At 47.3% G+C, this 15922-nt stretch overlaps 1 protein-coding gene across 2 annotated transcripts in view; it reads left to right on the top strand.

Annotated features, from left to right (window-relative positions):
- Positions 1-15922, top strand: part of GTF3C1 (general transcription factor IIIC subunit 1) — a 91893-nt gene that overhangs the window by 12632 nt on the left and 63339 nt on the right. Inside the window, exons 3-6 of one of the 2 annotated variants that reach the window (XM_070413421.1) lie at positions 2907-3083; positions 3982-4125; positions 7038-7134; positions 11112-11235. In XM_070413421.1, the coding sequence (XP_070269522.1) occupies positions 2907-3083; positions 3982-4125; positions 7038-7134; positions 11112-11235 (542 nt within the window). Of the gene's footprint in view, positions 1-2906; positions 3084-3981; positions 4126-7037; positions 7135-11111; positions 11236-15922 lie in introns of those variants that run through there. The other variant, XM_070413422.1, reaches the window with a different exon arrangement.

Genomic DNA, 15922 nt, shown 5'->3' with positions numbered 1-15922 from the left:
AACTTCTATTTGAAGAGGCACTGTGGTCATTGCCAAGTTGGGCAATGAGAGAGAAACATTGATGTGAGAGAGACAGAATGATTGGTTGCCTTCCGCATGCTCCCCGACCAGGGCTGGGGATCGAGCCTGCAACTGAGGTGCCTGCCCTTGACTGGAATCGAACCCGGGACCCTTCAGTCCGCAGGCCGATGCTCTATCCACTGAGCCAAACCAGCGAGGGCTTAGGGATTTTTTATGTCACTTTCCTCACCAGATTATAAATTCTTGAGGGCAGGAAGTGTGTCCATCTCGTTCATAGATGTATCTCTAGGATCTAGAACAGCCATGGGCAAACGACGGCCCGCAGGCCAGATTCGGCCGTTTGAAATGAATAAAACTAAAAAAAAAAAAAAAAAAAAAAAAAGACCGTACCCTTTTATGTAATGATGTTTACTTTGAATTTATATTAGTTCACACAAACACTCCATCCATGCTTTTGTTCCGGCCCTCCGGTCCAGTTTAAGAACCCATTGTGGCCCTCGAGTCAAAAAGTTTGCCCACCCCTGAGCTAGAATGTACCTGGCACAAAGTTGGCTCCTAAAAATGCATGTTGACTGATGGATTGCCTGTTGGGGTTGAAGTTGCAACCCTGGGCCTGTGTCATGGAATCTAAATTCCCAGCAGGGCATTGAAAGGCCTTTCAGGATGTGGACTCCAGCTGGCCTCCAGTTTTCCTTCCTTCTGCTTTCTAGCTTACACCACACCTTAGCCTCTAGAATATACTACACCACTTGCCTCCCTGAATAGGCAAGCTCCTCCGTACCTGCAGCATCTGCTTCCTTAACATCCGCCCGCCCAGCTTACTGCTAACTCAGGAATCACCTCCTGTGAGTTTTCCCTGATGACTATGCACACGCTCTAGTCACACACATCGGCTTGAATTGGGGCCCCTCATGTATGTCATTTAATAGCCTTGGCCACCAGAGCTGCTTCCCAGAGCAGTTATCACATTAGTCACTGAGTCATTTTCCTGTCTGTCTTTCAGTAGCCTGGGCTCCCTGAAGGTAGCTACTGAAGGACTTTATTTATCTTGGTATCTCTGGTACTTTGCATGGTGCTTATCGGTATTTGAACTTACCAGGAGTCATTGCATCAGCTAATTGAAATCAGTGGACTTTGCTAATACAGGGCAGTAAACTAATCTAATTACCTTTTTTAAAAATTGTCTTTAACCCTCACCTGAGGATATATTTATTGATTTTAGAGAGAGGAGGAGGGAGGGAGGGAGGACGGGAGGGAGGGAGGACGGGAGGGAGGGAGGGAAACATTGATGTGAAAAAGAAACATCAGTTGCCTCCCGTATGCATCCTGATAAGGGATCGAACCCGCAGCCTTTTTAGTGTACAGGACAATGCTCCAACCAACTGAGCCACCAGGCCAGGGCCTGAGTAATTTTAAAGCAGAAAATTAGTTCCTTAGTTTTCAAACTTTCATTTCCTAACTGACTTCTTCCAATTTAACTTAATGAGCCTGCTTTGAGATGAGAGAGCACAGGTCCTAAGTTTGTGACATGCAGACTCTCACATATGTTCACAGCCACATCCTTTTGAAGATGGACTGCAGATTTCTGCAGCTCTGCAGAAGATTAATTATAGATTACAAAGTGAAGGAAGCTGCAGTTAAGTTAAAATGAAGACAACCTCTTCTTTTTTCTTGTTGCCTGGGTGGAGGCATCTGCGTGGGTGGGAGGAAGATGTGTGATGTGACTGCAGGCAGACATTGTGGTCGGGTCACAGGCTGTGATGAGTAGACGCTGGCTCAAGCCCATGGGCCCTCACATGTGGCCTCTTGGTAACTCATCCAGGAAAGGGAGCTCCTTCGATGGGGTGTATCTTGATGCTCAGGAGTGAGTAAGTGGGGGGGTTCTTTGGCCGCACACCTCGTGTGATCTCTGCCGCAGAGCTTGGACCCCAAGAGTGCATGAGTGGAATGGGCCAATCTGCTCAAAACATGCATTTAAGTTAACAGACAAGGCACAGTGGTGGGGCCTATGAGGCGTCAGCAGAGAAGTCAGTATTCTCGGCCAGGGTATCCAGGGCCTTGCTGGAAGTGTTGTTGGCCACTTTTTCGGGCATTTCTCATTTACCAAGTCAGTGGGAGAAACTAATGATTTGTCCAAGGTCTGATCTTTAACAGACTACATACAGGTCCAGTGATTACACAGTCCAGTGGTTTTGACTCTGAAGTTTGCTTTATCTGTCTAGTCCAGTAAGCTAGTTCATTCACGTAACAAATACTCACCGAGCTCCTACCGTGAGCCACATTCATTCTAAGCTCTGGGTATGTCCTGGTGGACAAGTCGACAATGTGCCCCTCTTACAGAGCTTCTTATCTGAAGAGGGGGAGACAGACAGGTCTCTCTTAAACGTTACATATCACCATTTCCGAGTGCTTGGTGCCATGAAGAATGTGGAAATAATGGTCAGAGGTGGGGAATGGACTCTGGTTACCATTGGGGGAAGGCTGAGGAGTTGACATCTGAGCAGTGACCTGAAGGAGGAGAAGGAACAGTCACTTAAAGATGTTGGGGAAGAGCAGCCGGGAAGAGGAAACAGCTTGTTTCCGGACGGGCAGGGTCACTGTGCTCGGGCAGAGCCACGGAAGGTGTGTAGGGCAGTCCAGTCCCTGGTGGGGAGCTGGGGTTTTGGTCTGAGTGCCTGGCCAGGCCTGGGAGGGCTTTAACAAGGAATGATGGCATTGGCTCTGCTCACCCTGAACACGATGCAGTAGTACCAGGACTGAAACTGGCTTCATTGGGGGATTCTGAACCTCACAGAAAATGATGATTCTCCAAGCTTCTGCTTTTTCATGTTTCTATTTTCCTAAAATCGAAGTTATTTCTTCCTGTGGTTGTTTCTGATTTGCAGGTGGGGGAAGAAGCTGATCATCGTAGCCTCCCAGGACATGCGTTACAGGGCCTTGATAGGCTTGGAGGGTGACCCTGACCTGAAACTCCCCGACTTCTCCTACTGCATTTTGGAGCGATTAGGCCGGTCCCGATGGCAGGGGGAGCTCCAGCGAGACCTCCACAGTGCTGCGTTCAAGTAAGGCAGCGATTTTCAACTGGTGTGCTGCAGCAAGTCTTAAAACATGCAATACCTGACTGTTGAGTTAGGGGCACTGACCTCTTTTCCCTTAGAGTGTCAAATAAAACAAGGACAACAGCCAACACAGTAGTCATCCTGTGGGGAGGAATCAAAATTACACCTTTTTGGGGGGTTTTTTTGGTTTTTATGTTTTTGTCAGGGGCAAAAAATAGTGTGCCGCAGAATTTTAGACATTTGTGTGTGCCATGAGATGAAAAAGGCTGAAAATCACTGAAGGGAGGGGATGCTTTGCTTCTCTGCTTTAAACGATAGGGCTCACTGGTCATTATGCCCTGTGTCTAAACTGGAGCCTGCAGACTTGTCTTCCCTTTTCCTCTTATCCTGGTCGTCTCGGCAGTCCCCAATCTATGGTGATTGGGAGCACAATGCTTTCTTTTTGAAGAGATCCTGGGGTGACCATATAACTATTGTCCAAACCAGACATTGAGAATGGCAGGTGGAGCTGACCAGAAGGTGGCGCTAAGGAAATGGATGTACATTAGGACCCTCTGGCAAACCAGGATGTGTGGTCACCTTGGTTATTGGCCATTACAGGATTAGAGGTCCACGTTTGGTTCTCTCCTCCTATTTGATCACCTCCTATTGTCTCCCACCCCAGCCATCCCTTCCCTCTCTATTTGCCCTGTCCTCTGCCTCCACCTCCCCACCTACCTCTCCTGGAGGTCTGGTCCTGCACCTAGGCTGAGGTTCTTCCAACGCCATTGTCTCATGATGGCTGTTCTCTCAGGCTAGCAGGATAGCAGGTGTGTACCTCTGGCACTTAGGTCCCGGTGAGAGGCTCTCTACATTGATGGGGGAAAGCAACCACCGAAATGACACTCATCTTCTCCTCCAGGGTCGATGCTGGGAAGCTCCATTATCATAGGAAAATTCTGAACAAAAATGGGCTCATTACAATGCAGTCCCATGTGATCCGATTACCCAGCGGAGCCCAGCAGCACTCAATCCTGCTCCTCCTGAACCGGTTCCATGTGGACAGGTAAGTGTTATGAGACCAGAACACTGTTACATCTCTATTGCAGCCAAGTATATTATGTCTTTAAAAGTCAGAGGCCAAATAAGAACACTGCTTTAGCTTTCTAAAAAGATATTTACTGTGTGTTTCTTTTTTTTCTTTTTTTTTTTAAATATATTTTATTGATTTTTTACAGAGAGGAAGGGAGAGGGATAGAGAGTTAGAAACAGCGATGAGAGAGAAACATGGATCAGCTGCCTACTGCACACCCCCTACTGGGGATGTGCCCACAACCAAGGTACATGCCCTTGACTGGAATCAAACCTGGGACCCTTCAGTCCGCAGGCCGACGCTCCATCCATTAGACCAGCCGTGGGGATCCGGCCCGTTTGAAATGAATAAAACTAAAAAAAAAAGACCGTACCCTTTTATGTAATGATGTTTACTTTGAATTTATATTAGTTCACACAAACACTCCATCCATGCTTTTGTTCCGGCCCTCCGGTCCAGTTTAAGAACCCATTGTGGCCCTCGAATCAAAAAGTTTGCCCACCCCTGCATTAGACCAAACCAGTTAGGGCTACTGTGTGTTTCTGATTATGAAAAATAAGTCATGCTTATTCACAAAACCTGGAAATTATACAGAAAAGAAGGTTAAAAAGGCCTGTAACCCCACAGCTTAGCAATAGGGACTGTTAATATTTTGGTGAAGTTTCGGGGGAATGTGAAATTAAAAGTAAATAAATCAAATTTGATTTGTTATGGTGACAGAGTTGAGGTTGAATTGTATCAATTTAAAATTGTCATGTTTTTGCAACATGCAACCATCTGAACCTGTAGATGAGATGGTGAAGTTCTCCTCAGTGATCACTATGTTGCCATTTAGCTGTGTGTCATAGTCAGGCAATACAGCAAGCTGATAAAATAGTCCCTCTGAGAGCCGGGGAGTCTGGGAGTGGGTCTTGGACTCTTTAATCCTCCCTGTTGGGGTATCGAAATGGGGGGAAGAAATGTTCCGCCACCCAGCAGAGCGGTCTCACCCTGCACTTCACCACCCCATGCCGTCCTTTGTGGGAGGGGCAGAGACCAGGGTGGGGAAGGGTTAAGCTGGTGCAGGGCTGGAATGAGTGCCCTTGGGTGAGTGAGCGCGAGCCCCGTGCCTGGCCATCAATCCTCCATGCTGGAGGTGGACAGTGTCAAGGGAGAGTTGGGGGGCAGTGGGCAGACCCTTTCCTGGACCACAGGGACTGGCTGTGATTCTCCTATCCCCAAATGACAGAGGTCTTACCGTCTACCCAGTGGCCAGGTGTCCCCTCCAAAGGGAGGAAGGGTAAACACTCCAGATTAAGTATAAGTTTTAAAGTTTGCAGTACCCACTGCATAGCACAGGGATGGGCCCAAAGGAAGTGCTCGATATGCATGTGTAGACTAACTATTGACTCAGGATTTCCAGGAGTGGAAATGTCACTCTGAGTTTGTCTTCAAATCCATGTCTGAGAAATAATACATTAGAGCCCTAGCCGGTTTGGTTCAATGGATAGACAGTCAGACAGTGGACCAAAGGGTCCCGGCTTCAATTCTAGTCAAGGGCACATACCTCGGTTGCAGGCTCCTCCCCGGCCAGGGCCCTGGTCAGGGCATGTGCAGGAGGCAGCCAATTGATATGTGTCTCTCACATCGATATTTCTCTCTGTCTTTCCCTCTCTCTTCCACTCTCTCTAAAAGTCAATGAGAAAATATCCTTGGGTGAGGATTAAAAAATGAAAAAAAGAAAAGAAAAAATACATTAGAGAGAATTATACTTTGATAATTCACATTTTAATTATTTAGTCATAACATCCACTGGTTAAATATCTTTATCTCGGAACTCATAACTGGTGTGTAGCCTGTGATCCACGAGGAACATAGGGTGACAGCTATAGGTAGAAGAGAGAACAATGGACTAAGTCAGATCCGTATTGAAATCTTTGCCCCTGGCCCGGCTGGCTCGGCTCAGTTGTTGAGCGCTGACCCATGAACTAGGAGGTCACAGTTCGATTCCTGGTGGGTTGCTGGCTCAATCCCCAGGGTGGGATATGCAGGAGGCAGCTGATCAAGGATTCTCTCTTATCATTGATATTTCTATCTCTCACTCCCTCTCCCTTCCTCTCTGAAATCAATAAAAATCTATTTTAAAAAATAAGTAAATCTTTGCCCCTGACTTAGGCAGCCACCTGGCTTCTCTGGACCACTGTTTGAGTTCTGTATGATGGCCATGACATGGTGCTCGGTACTAGTTCCTGTGCAGTAATTCTGTGTCTTCATTTATTCCTTCATTCCTTGAGGGGCAGTAAAAATGGAGAAGTGGCTGTGGTCTCCGCATCCCATACAGAAGCCCTCCCTGCCCTCAGCCTGTAGGCAGTTAAAGCCCAGCTCTCCTTCCCCTGCTGCACTGGCCACAGGCTCCTTTCTGCACCTCCCCCGCCCCCGCTCCCCCAGGAACATCATGAGGAGCCCTACCCTCTTAAATAGTAGCTTCCTTTGGTGGCCTTTAGCTTGGAAGGATTTTTTGTGACATCCACTTCATAGTAAAAATGCAACCGAAGGAGGGATCTGTCACTCCAGTGAAGTCAGGAGTGGAAACCTGGGCTTCAGAATCCGTGTGGTGTTGTGATCTAGTGAGGAGAGCACTGGATTGGAGGGAGGCGGCCTAGGTTCACACTCTAGAGTAACCTGACCTTCTCCATCAAGTGATTGACAAGGAAATAACAATTTAAACTTGGAGGTATTATCAAAATGTAATGCATTTCAAAGAACCATTTCAGTGGTTTTAGTGTAGTGTCTGCCCTAGTTAGGTGCCCTTGGCCATGATACCAAACCACTCGGAGCCCAGCCTTGAAATTAGGTGGTCTTTAGTAGCAGGTTTGAAAAGTTGAACCGTTTTGTGTTTTTCACAGGAGGAGCAAATACAACATCCTCATGGAGAAGCTTTCGGTGATGCTGAGCATGCGGAGCAACCAGATCGAGACACTCGGAAAGCTGCGGGAGGAGCTGGTGAGCTGCTGGAGCTCCCAGGGGCTGGGCTGGGCTTTCCCTACACCACGGGCGCGGAGGTGTTTAAGTGTAGATCGAATGAATTGCATTGAAAGCCCTGCTATGGACGTGCATCCCTAACCATGAAATAAGTGGGGCTTTCCTTTGTTTTATAAAACAGAAAATTGCTCAGTCCCTAACTTGCATCCTTCTTGCTCTTGACTGACTTCCATTTCCCGCTGGGGTTGTTGCCCTGAGACCTGCTGTAAAAGTTCAGCTGGGGTGGTAAACCTGGGCCTGTGGATTTACTTTCATAATTAAGCTTGTGATTTTGCTCCCAGTGGTTTTATGGTGCCATAACAGTGACTTTACCAAGAAGGAGGTGAGATGACATGGGGAGAAACGCACTCACTGACCTGCTTCGTCTTTGGGCCCCAGAATAGAGGCAGTGATGAAGGGAGAACGAGAGGCAGAAAGCACGGAGGTGGTGCTGCTTCCAGTCGGATTTGAACAGTTAAGAAAAAGCCAAATTAGAAATGGGAGAAAAGCAAAATTGCCCTGTAGGTTAATAGAACTTGAAACTTGAAATTTAATGTCAGGATATTTGAATAACAGGACTCAGTCCGAAAGGAGCAGGCCGAGTCTGACCATAGACTGCAGGAAGTCCTGCTCACCAATGCTGCCTCAGTGGGGCTCTCGTCTCTGCTCTCGCTGTTCAGAGAGGAGGATCTGCTCCCTCCTGCTGGGTTCATTGCACGCCCACGTGTCTAAAGCAGAGCTTACAAGCAGGCGTGTGGGTCACATTTGGCCTGTACATTGTTAAAAATAAACTTGACCTAGCTTTTTTTTTTTTTTTTTTTTTGAGATTTCATCTAAAAAAAAATCTAGGTTTCCAGCTTCCCTTGAAATATCAGAAGCTCTGACAAGCCTGGGCCTTCAGTCTCTCACGACAAAAGGTGGCTGGAGCTAGCTGTGCATTGGCCAGCTCCCCGCAGGCCCCCCACCCTGTCACCTTTCAGACACCGAGGTAGAGAGTCAGTGTGATTTGTCCTTACGCGTGCACTGTTGTTTGTGGTAGGAGAGAAATATTTTTCTATCAGAGTCTCTATCCACAGTAGAAAAATAAAAGACAGACTGGTCTCTTAAGAGACCCTAATAGAAATGAAGAAGATCCCTGCATGCTTAATGAATGAATATCATCCCACTTTGTTCTTTATATTTCTTGTCCTGCCCATGCAGACACTGGAGACTGAAACCCTTTGCCTGCTGAGTCACTTGGGGGGTGGGAGAAAAGGAAACTGGGCTAGTCTGCTCTCAGGTCAGCACTGTGGACTATCAGGACATTGTTCCATTTATTCCTTCAACAAAAGCTTTGGTAAGTGTTTACTTTGAGTCAGAACCATGTTCCACGCTAAGATGACAGTGAATGAGAACGACAGTCTCACGCTGTCATGGAGCAGTCTGACTGGAGGGACGGCAGTGAGCACTCACTGAGGCTAGAGTGCTACCTAGAAAGATATGTCTAAGCCCGCGAACGGCGGGAGAGCTGTCTGCAGAGCTGGGAGAGCTATAGAGCAAGTCCAGAGCCGGGCTTTGAAAGTGAGTGCTCCCAAAGCAGACGGGAGAAATGGCGTTTTGGGTGAGGGAGACTGGCTCCAGCAAATGTGGAGCTGTGGGGGCTGTGGGACTGTTAGAGGTCCACTAAGAGGGAAAGTTGGGGCCACATTGAAAGGCCTTGAGTACCAGGTGGGGGAGTTGGGACTTTAGCCTTTAGCCTGAAGGGCTGTTCAGGAAATGTGAAGGGTGTTGAGGAAATTGGACTGAAGAGAGATGGGAAGTGGACAGTGAGGTCGCTGCTCTTGCCTCAGGCCCGGTGGGCGACTGGCTGGAAATGTTTGGGAGCCATTTTGGAGGTGACACTAGCAGGTCTTGGTGAGTGACCAAAGCCAGGATGTAGAGCTGAACGGAGGAGTCATGTCTGGTGAGCATGAGCACCGCTCAGAGAAGTAGACTGGAACTTGAGGGCCAGCTCAGGAGACCAGGGACTGTGCCTTCAATGCTGACCCCCACCAGGAGGAGAGTGCCTGGGCCACAGTAAAGGCTCAGTAAATAGTTGTGAATGAATGTATGAAAAAGTCAAGTACAGAAAGAAAACGAGTTTGGGTGATGATGAGATAGACGACAAATTTGATTTTAGGGCTTACTGAGTCTGAGGATTATTGAGTCTGAAGATCAGCTGGAAATGAGGTCAGGGTGACCTTGGCAGGATGAATACTTAGCCTGTAGATGAGGTTGATGACATGAATATAGATGCTAACTTTAGGGGGAAGATTGTGGAGGAGGCTCCTATTCTTTCTCTTTTCGCTGAGCAGACTGTGAGTCCTGGATGGCAGCCCCCAGAAGGCAGGACTACATCATCCTCCCTGCTTAGTATGGGCCAGGGCTCAGGACCATATGTCGAGGGCTGGGGTTTGATGGATGAGTTTCCAAAGGGTCTTTCCACGATGCTGGGGGCACAGCTAGATTAACGATAGATGCCATTTCCAAGCAAGTGGGTTTGAATGAGCCATATGTGAGTCATCTGTATTTCTTTGATAGCCATATGTTCTGCCGCCCAACAGCTAGAGTGCTGGCTAGTCTGGGAGCTGATTTCACATTTGCGGCAGCAGCAGCCCACAGACATTTGCACCCTCTCTTTCTCCCGGGGTGTAAGAAGAAACCTGTATGACCCAGCTAACAACTCTTAGTCCTGAGTGCCTCCTGCTGTCCAGTCCCTAACTTACAGCAGTGGTGACTTGCCTCACTCTTCCAGGGTTGCAAAGTCAAAGGGCAGCAGCGGCCGGGGAGAGCGCGTACGTGCGTCAGACAGGTTAGGCGTAGAAGTGGAGAAGTATGGATTGATACTAGTATGGATTCAAGAAATAGTTCATTTTCTTCTTAACTGTCATAAAAGAAAAGCAGCACAAAAATGGTGATAAATGGAAACTGACCTTCAGCCTCACTGTGCAAGGGCCGAGAGGGAGCGTGAAGGCGCTGGTACCATGGAGACCGGGGCCTCTCTGGAGGGAGCAGCTGTCCTTGGCTTCCGCTGGCGGCTGTCGTGAACAGTCCTAGGATTTATTGCCAGATCTTGTTTTTCAAGAGAAGCCAGAATGTGGATTTTTATATGAAATCTCTCACTTTTCAGTGTTGGCATGTAATTTACTTTTATGTGGAAAGGCATGGCCAGGACAGAGGCTGGTTGCAGGTAACCGCTGCAGTTCAGGTGCACGTCCGGTCACTGAGGTTTATCACCTTGCAGAAATGTGACTAAGGGACAAATGATAGACTAAAATCTAAAGAATGGTTTTAATATTTTTTCTATTTGTTCCACTGCCTATGGGAGGTGTGTGTATGTATTAATAATTAATACACTTATTTGATTAAAATCAAAATAGTATGAAAGGTATACAGTGAAAAGTCTCCATTCTGTACCTCCCTCTGCCTCATTCTCACCCCTGTATATCCTTCCAGGATCTCTAAGAAAATCCCTTTCCCCCTCTTGTAATCAAAAGGTAGAACTGTTAGTATATTGCTCTGGACCGTTTTGGGCCCTTGACAATGTAGCTTAGCAGTCTTTCCTCAGTAATACCCGCCAGTGTGCTCTCATTCAAGATGGCCAATTAACTCAGGTCTCGAACTTGTGCTCATTTACATGATTCTTTACTTTTCATTTATAAATATGTTTTTATTGATTTTAGAGAGAGAGGAAGGAAGAGGGATAGAGAAGTAGAAACATCAAAGAGAAACATCATCGATTGGCTGCCTCCTGCACACCCCGCCACTGGGGACCGAGCCCACAACCCAGGCATGTGCCCTGACCTGGAATCAAACCATGACCTCCTGATTTTTAGGTCCATGCTCAACCACTGAGCCACACCAGCTAGGCTACATGCTTTTTTAATAGTTGTCAACACCTTGCTTGTACCTAACAGTAGCTTTAAATTTTGTTTTGGCAGGGGCTGTGCGAAAGGACATTTAAGCGTCTGTACCAATACATGCTGAGTGCTGGTCTGGCGAAGGTGGTGTCTCTTCCCTTACAAGAGATTCACCCTGAATGTGGACCTTTTAAGACAAAGAAAGGTAAAGGCAGTCTCAGCTCTCTTCTCTGGGCTTCATGAACGGCTCTCACTCCTCCCTTCTAAGCTCCAGCCCGTCTCTCTCCTCACGTCTGCCTGCTGTGGGATGATTTCACGTATTTCCCAGCTCTATCCCTCTGTGCCTGGTTAGGATCTTCTGTATAAAAACTGTTCAGGAAATGTTTGCCAAAGGAAAGTTTCTTACTTCTGGCAAACACCTCTATGCGGCTGTCCCTCCAACATCTCAGATTCCTGGTGTACAAAGAACCAGTTCACCTTGTCCATTCACACTGCTAGTCGGTGCACCGTGCTGCATGGTCCCGTTATCTAGGCAGTACCACCATTTTACAGAGAAGACAATTAAAGTGAGAGATGCTGAGTAACTTACATAAGGTTGAGCAAGCTGTAAGCAGGAGAGGTAGGACTTAGACTTTCTAAAAAAGTTAAACTAAGGACAGTGGCCTATAAAACTTTAAAACCGTCCTTAGTCCTTTATTTTTCCCTATTCCTGATTTTTAACCGGTGCCGTTTACCTCTCATTAACCAAAGTCATGGAAAAAGCTGAGGGTCAGAGCTTTCAGTCAAAGATGGTAGATTCTTCCCAAATTCCACCCTAGGGATGATATGGGATATAAAAGGAGTAAACCCACAAGTACAAAGAGAAGAGGACAGGATATGACAGAGAGAGCCGTCAACAACATTTTGGTGCCCAAGGGCAGATGGACAAATGGTAACTGACTGAGCTGAGTGGGAGAGCTAAACGCTTGCGAAGGGCAATAGCCAGGAATTGACACCTCAAAACCTGAAATCAACTGAAAATTTCGAGATTCTGGTACCTTTGAAAGCGCAGAAGTGGATGGAACTGGACACAGGAGGATTGGTCAGTAGTCTATGTGAAAAGCCGTATGTACCCTGCGCCCCCTGCCCCCCTGTGCACAGCCAAGGAGGAGCCCTTTCCCATAGGGACACAAGTCTGGCTTCTCCTGAGAGAAGATGCACCAGAAGGATTCTATCCTCACAGACGCGGGGGACAGGGTGCTGTGCTGAAAGCGGTTTAGGCGATAAGTGACAGTCTCTGTACACTAAAGGCCAGAGGCTTTTCCGTAGAAACTGACCCGTCCAAGAGAAAAGTCATCTAGAGAATGAAGTTTGGAGGTTTCCCATCAAATAGCTGGCCCCTGCCTGCTCACCTTTCACAGAAGCCCACACAGTGACAGCCTCTTCTCCCCGCCCTCCAAACACCTCAAACCAGGGCTTTGGGGCAGCATTTTAATGCTTTGCCCAACATTTGAGGAAAGCTCTAGTGCAGTGGTTCTCAACCTTGGCTGCACATTAGAATCACCTGGGAATCTTTTTGAGGCCCAGAAATCAGGATTTTAAAAAGATTCCCAGGTGATTCTAATGTGCAGCCAAGGTTGAGAACCACTGCTCTAGTGAATGTAAGAGAAACAAACTTAGGAAATAGAAACAAAGTGAGGAGCAAAAGAAAACTTTTTTAGAAAGAATTCTCAGAGAGAGAAGAGAGGAGATCGCATCCATGAAACCATAGCAAGAGGCTATAGAGAAGCGACCTGCAGAAAATAAAAAAGAGCTCTTGGAAGTAACAGAAATATGACTGTTGCAATAAAAGAGTTAGTGGAAGGGAAGATAGTAAGATTAAATTGAAAAAAATATTCCAGAAAGAACAGAAACTCAACTGGGAAATAGGAGAGCTAAGTTGAAAATAAGAGGCTGAGTCTAAAAGGTTTAATTCATTAACATCCACACTTCAGGGGTGCCAGAGAGAGGGGGAGGGAGTATATGCAGGGGACTAGAGCAGAGGAGAGGATGAGAAATGACACTAGAAATTCTTCCAGATCTAAAGGACAAAGGTTCTAGATCAAAAGACCTACCCGGTACGTAGCATAATGAGCGGAAAGAGCCTGCACCAAGACCCAGTCCCCAAGCTTCGGAAACTGGGATAAACAGCCTTCAGGGAGGAGAGATCCCACTGCCCAATAGTAACTGACGCTGGAAGGCCTTGGAGCAAGGCCATCAACATTCTGAAGGAAACAGAGTTCAATCTGCAGTTTATTGTTCAGCTTTGCCATTAACCAGGTGTGTGAATAAGGGCATTTTCATGATGCAGATCTGAAACACTGCGTCTCCCATCCCCCGTGTCCTCAGGAAGCTTCAGGAGGATGTACATCAGGTGATGGGCTAAGCCAAGAGGCAGGAAAACATGGGTCCAGGAGGTGGCGAAGGGAAGTCACCCAGACAGGCTCTGAGAGCAGCCTGTGCAGGTGGTCCCAGGAGGAGGTGGCAGTCATGCAAAGTCCATGCCTCGTGCGTGTGAATGTGTCTCGTGGAAGTTGTACTTTGTCGGAGTCTGAGCATGAATTTAATGGTAGGTACATAGAAAACCAAGTGAATGGGGGGAAAAGTTATTAATCCCAAGGAAAACCAAAAGATAAATAAGAACAAAAAGCTTAGGGCCTGTGTGCTTGCCTTTGTCAGCACAGGAAGTGCCCCGTGGAGGGAGACTGGCTTTGTAACCACTGCTCAGGAGATGTGCTCTCAATGAGGACGGGCACTTAGCTCTGCCTGCGGGAGGTAGGCATTCGTATTTGTTGAGTGACTGTGAATACCAGTCGGAGGGAACTCTGTCTCTTCCTTTCCTCGCTTAATTGGTGGAATCACTGCCCACCCTTTCTGGCGTCCCTGTGTCTGAGAAAAGTCTTGTGGAGGAGGTGGTAGCACAGAGATGTTTCCATACAGCAGGTGTATAAGCAGGAAGGCCGCCTGGGAGGTAGGGAAGCCCCTCTAGAGCAGACCTCAGTGCTGAGGAAACGTGAGACTGGTTGAATGACTAGAATTCCTTGGGAGTGTGCGGCATCGGCAGGAAACTGGGGGATACTGCTGGGCCCCGTGGCAGGGCAGAAAAGACTCCAAGAACCGAAAGGGATGCTGGGACTTAACTGTTAGAGGAGCCCCCAGCATTTGACTTGTAGGTATGATTATCTGAATGCTTAAAATAGTCCATCATTTTTACTTTCTGGCCTGTTGCAAGAAAGGCATTGAAAATAAACACAAGAAATTTTATTTTTAATGTAAATAGAAACTCAGAAGGAAATACTGTTAAAGAACCTTTCTTGCTGTGCAGGCAGCCATGGAGCAAAGCAAAGTTTCTTCCAGGCTAAAGGTCCCTCGGCTAGAATTCTTGTTCCAGCCTTTCCTGTTGGGGCAGTGGCCTCTCTACATCTCAGTTTTCTCCTCAGGATTATCTGGGGACAATAATATAGCTTCCCAGAATGCTGTGGGCCTTCCAGGAGACAGTGTACACAGAGCAGGAGCCACAGCTGGTGGCCTGTGGACCATGTCCAGCAATGTATTCTGTTGGGCTCACAGTGTTTATTTTAATTGAATTAGTTTCTGGCATGAAAAATCAGGAATTTCACCTAAAAATCAGCCTTTCAACTTCTCTGTAAAAATAAAATTAGGCCACATTGAACTGCATTCCTTTAAAGGCAGTTGGCAAGGCAGAGAGGTGCTGCCCCCTTTCTCTGGGGCCACCTCTCCCATTCAGCAAAGGCACCCTGCTTTCCGCTACGGAACCCACAACTGTCTTCATTCTTGTATGTCACGCGCCTGACCTTGAAGGTATGTCCATGCTCAGGGCCTGTCGCACAGTGAGGGTCCTTGTTACCTAGTGCTGGGAAGATGAGCCCTCTGAGCAGGAGGGTCAGCATGGCTCAGCACCGCCTGAGTACCAAGGAGGGTGGTGGCATCAGCTCTTTACTCAGGATTAAGGGGACAGGCACCCAAGACAGCGACATTCAGAATTTTCAGATTGTCACACAGGCACAGTGAGTCCATCCGGGCTACTCAGGAGGCTCGTCTCATTCCCATGGGAGTTTTGTCACCCCCCCGCCTCTGCTGCTTGGGCTCACCGTCAGGGGTCCCCTCACACTAGGTGGTGAGCTCCTTGAGGGTGGTGGCCACGCCTCCCATACTTCCTGTCCTTAATGCCTGTGCAGTGTCTGCTTGGAACAGATTAGGTGCCAAGTAATGTTTAGCTAATTTTTTTAATTAGGTGCCACTTCAGTTACTTTCCTGTGCAGGAGACAAGGGATGAATGCAGTGTTAGTTTTTCTCTGCCTTCCCAGTTGGCAAAATTAACATAAAACTTTCCCTCTAAGGCATTATGGAGTAGACAAGACTTAAATAATAAAGAAAGATGATGTATTACTTCATGTAAATTCACAGGTGTGCCTAGATCTATCTGAGTTGTTTCGAAAAGCCCATAAACAAAGAGCTTGAATTTGGGCATATTTCAAATGCATTGCAGAAAGCTACAGTGATCTGTTTTTGCAAAAAACCTTGGTAATGAAAACAGTCAACCAGAACTGATCTGTTTTGTAAATTTGGATTCTTTCCTTCAAGTGTTTACCAGTTATTCTGTGTTTATTAAATCGTGCTGAGAAAAGGAGGGAAGAGAAATAGAAGTTAACTTGGCAATCCCTCAGCAAAGGGTCCCAGTTGGAAGCAGTTGGAAGTGGAGCTGCCTGGGGCTGATGCCTGAGGCAGTCCTTGGAGCAGGTTTTCCAGGTTCTGTGACAAGGCAGTGAGCTTCGCAGAGGGTGAGGGTGGGTCTGCTTATGATGTGGACTTTTCCCACAGCTGTACCCCGAGATTCTTAAAAGAATAATAAT

The sequence above is a fragment of the Myotis yumanensis genome, unplaced genomic scaffold, assembly GCF_028538775.1.
Source record: "Myotis yumanensis isolate MYYU_CA2020_CCGP unplaced genomic scaffold, mMyoYum1.0.hap1 SCAF_4, whole genome shotgun sequence".
Taxonomy (NCBI): Eukaryota; Metazoa; Chordata; class Mammalia; order Chiroptera; family Vespertilionidae; genus Myotis; species Myotis yumanensis.
The sequence above is the reverse complement of the archived record's forward strand: the minus strand, read 5'-3'. Positions and strand labels throughout refer to the sequence as shown.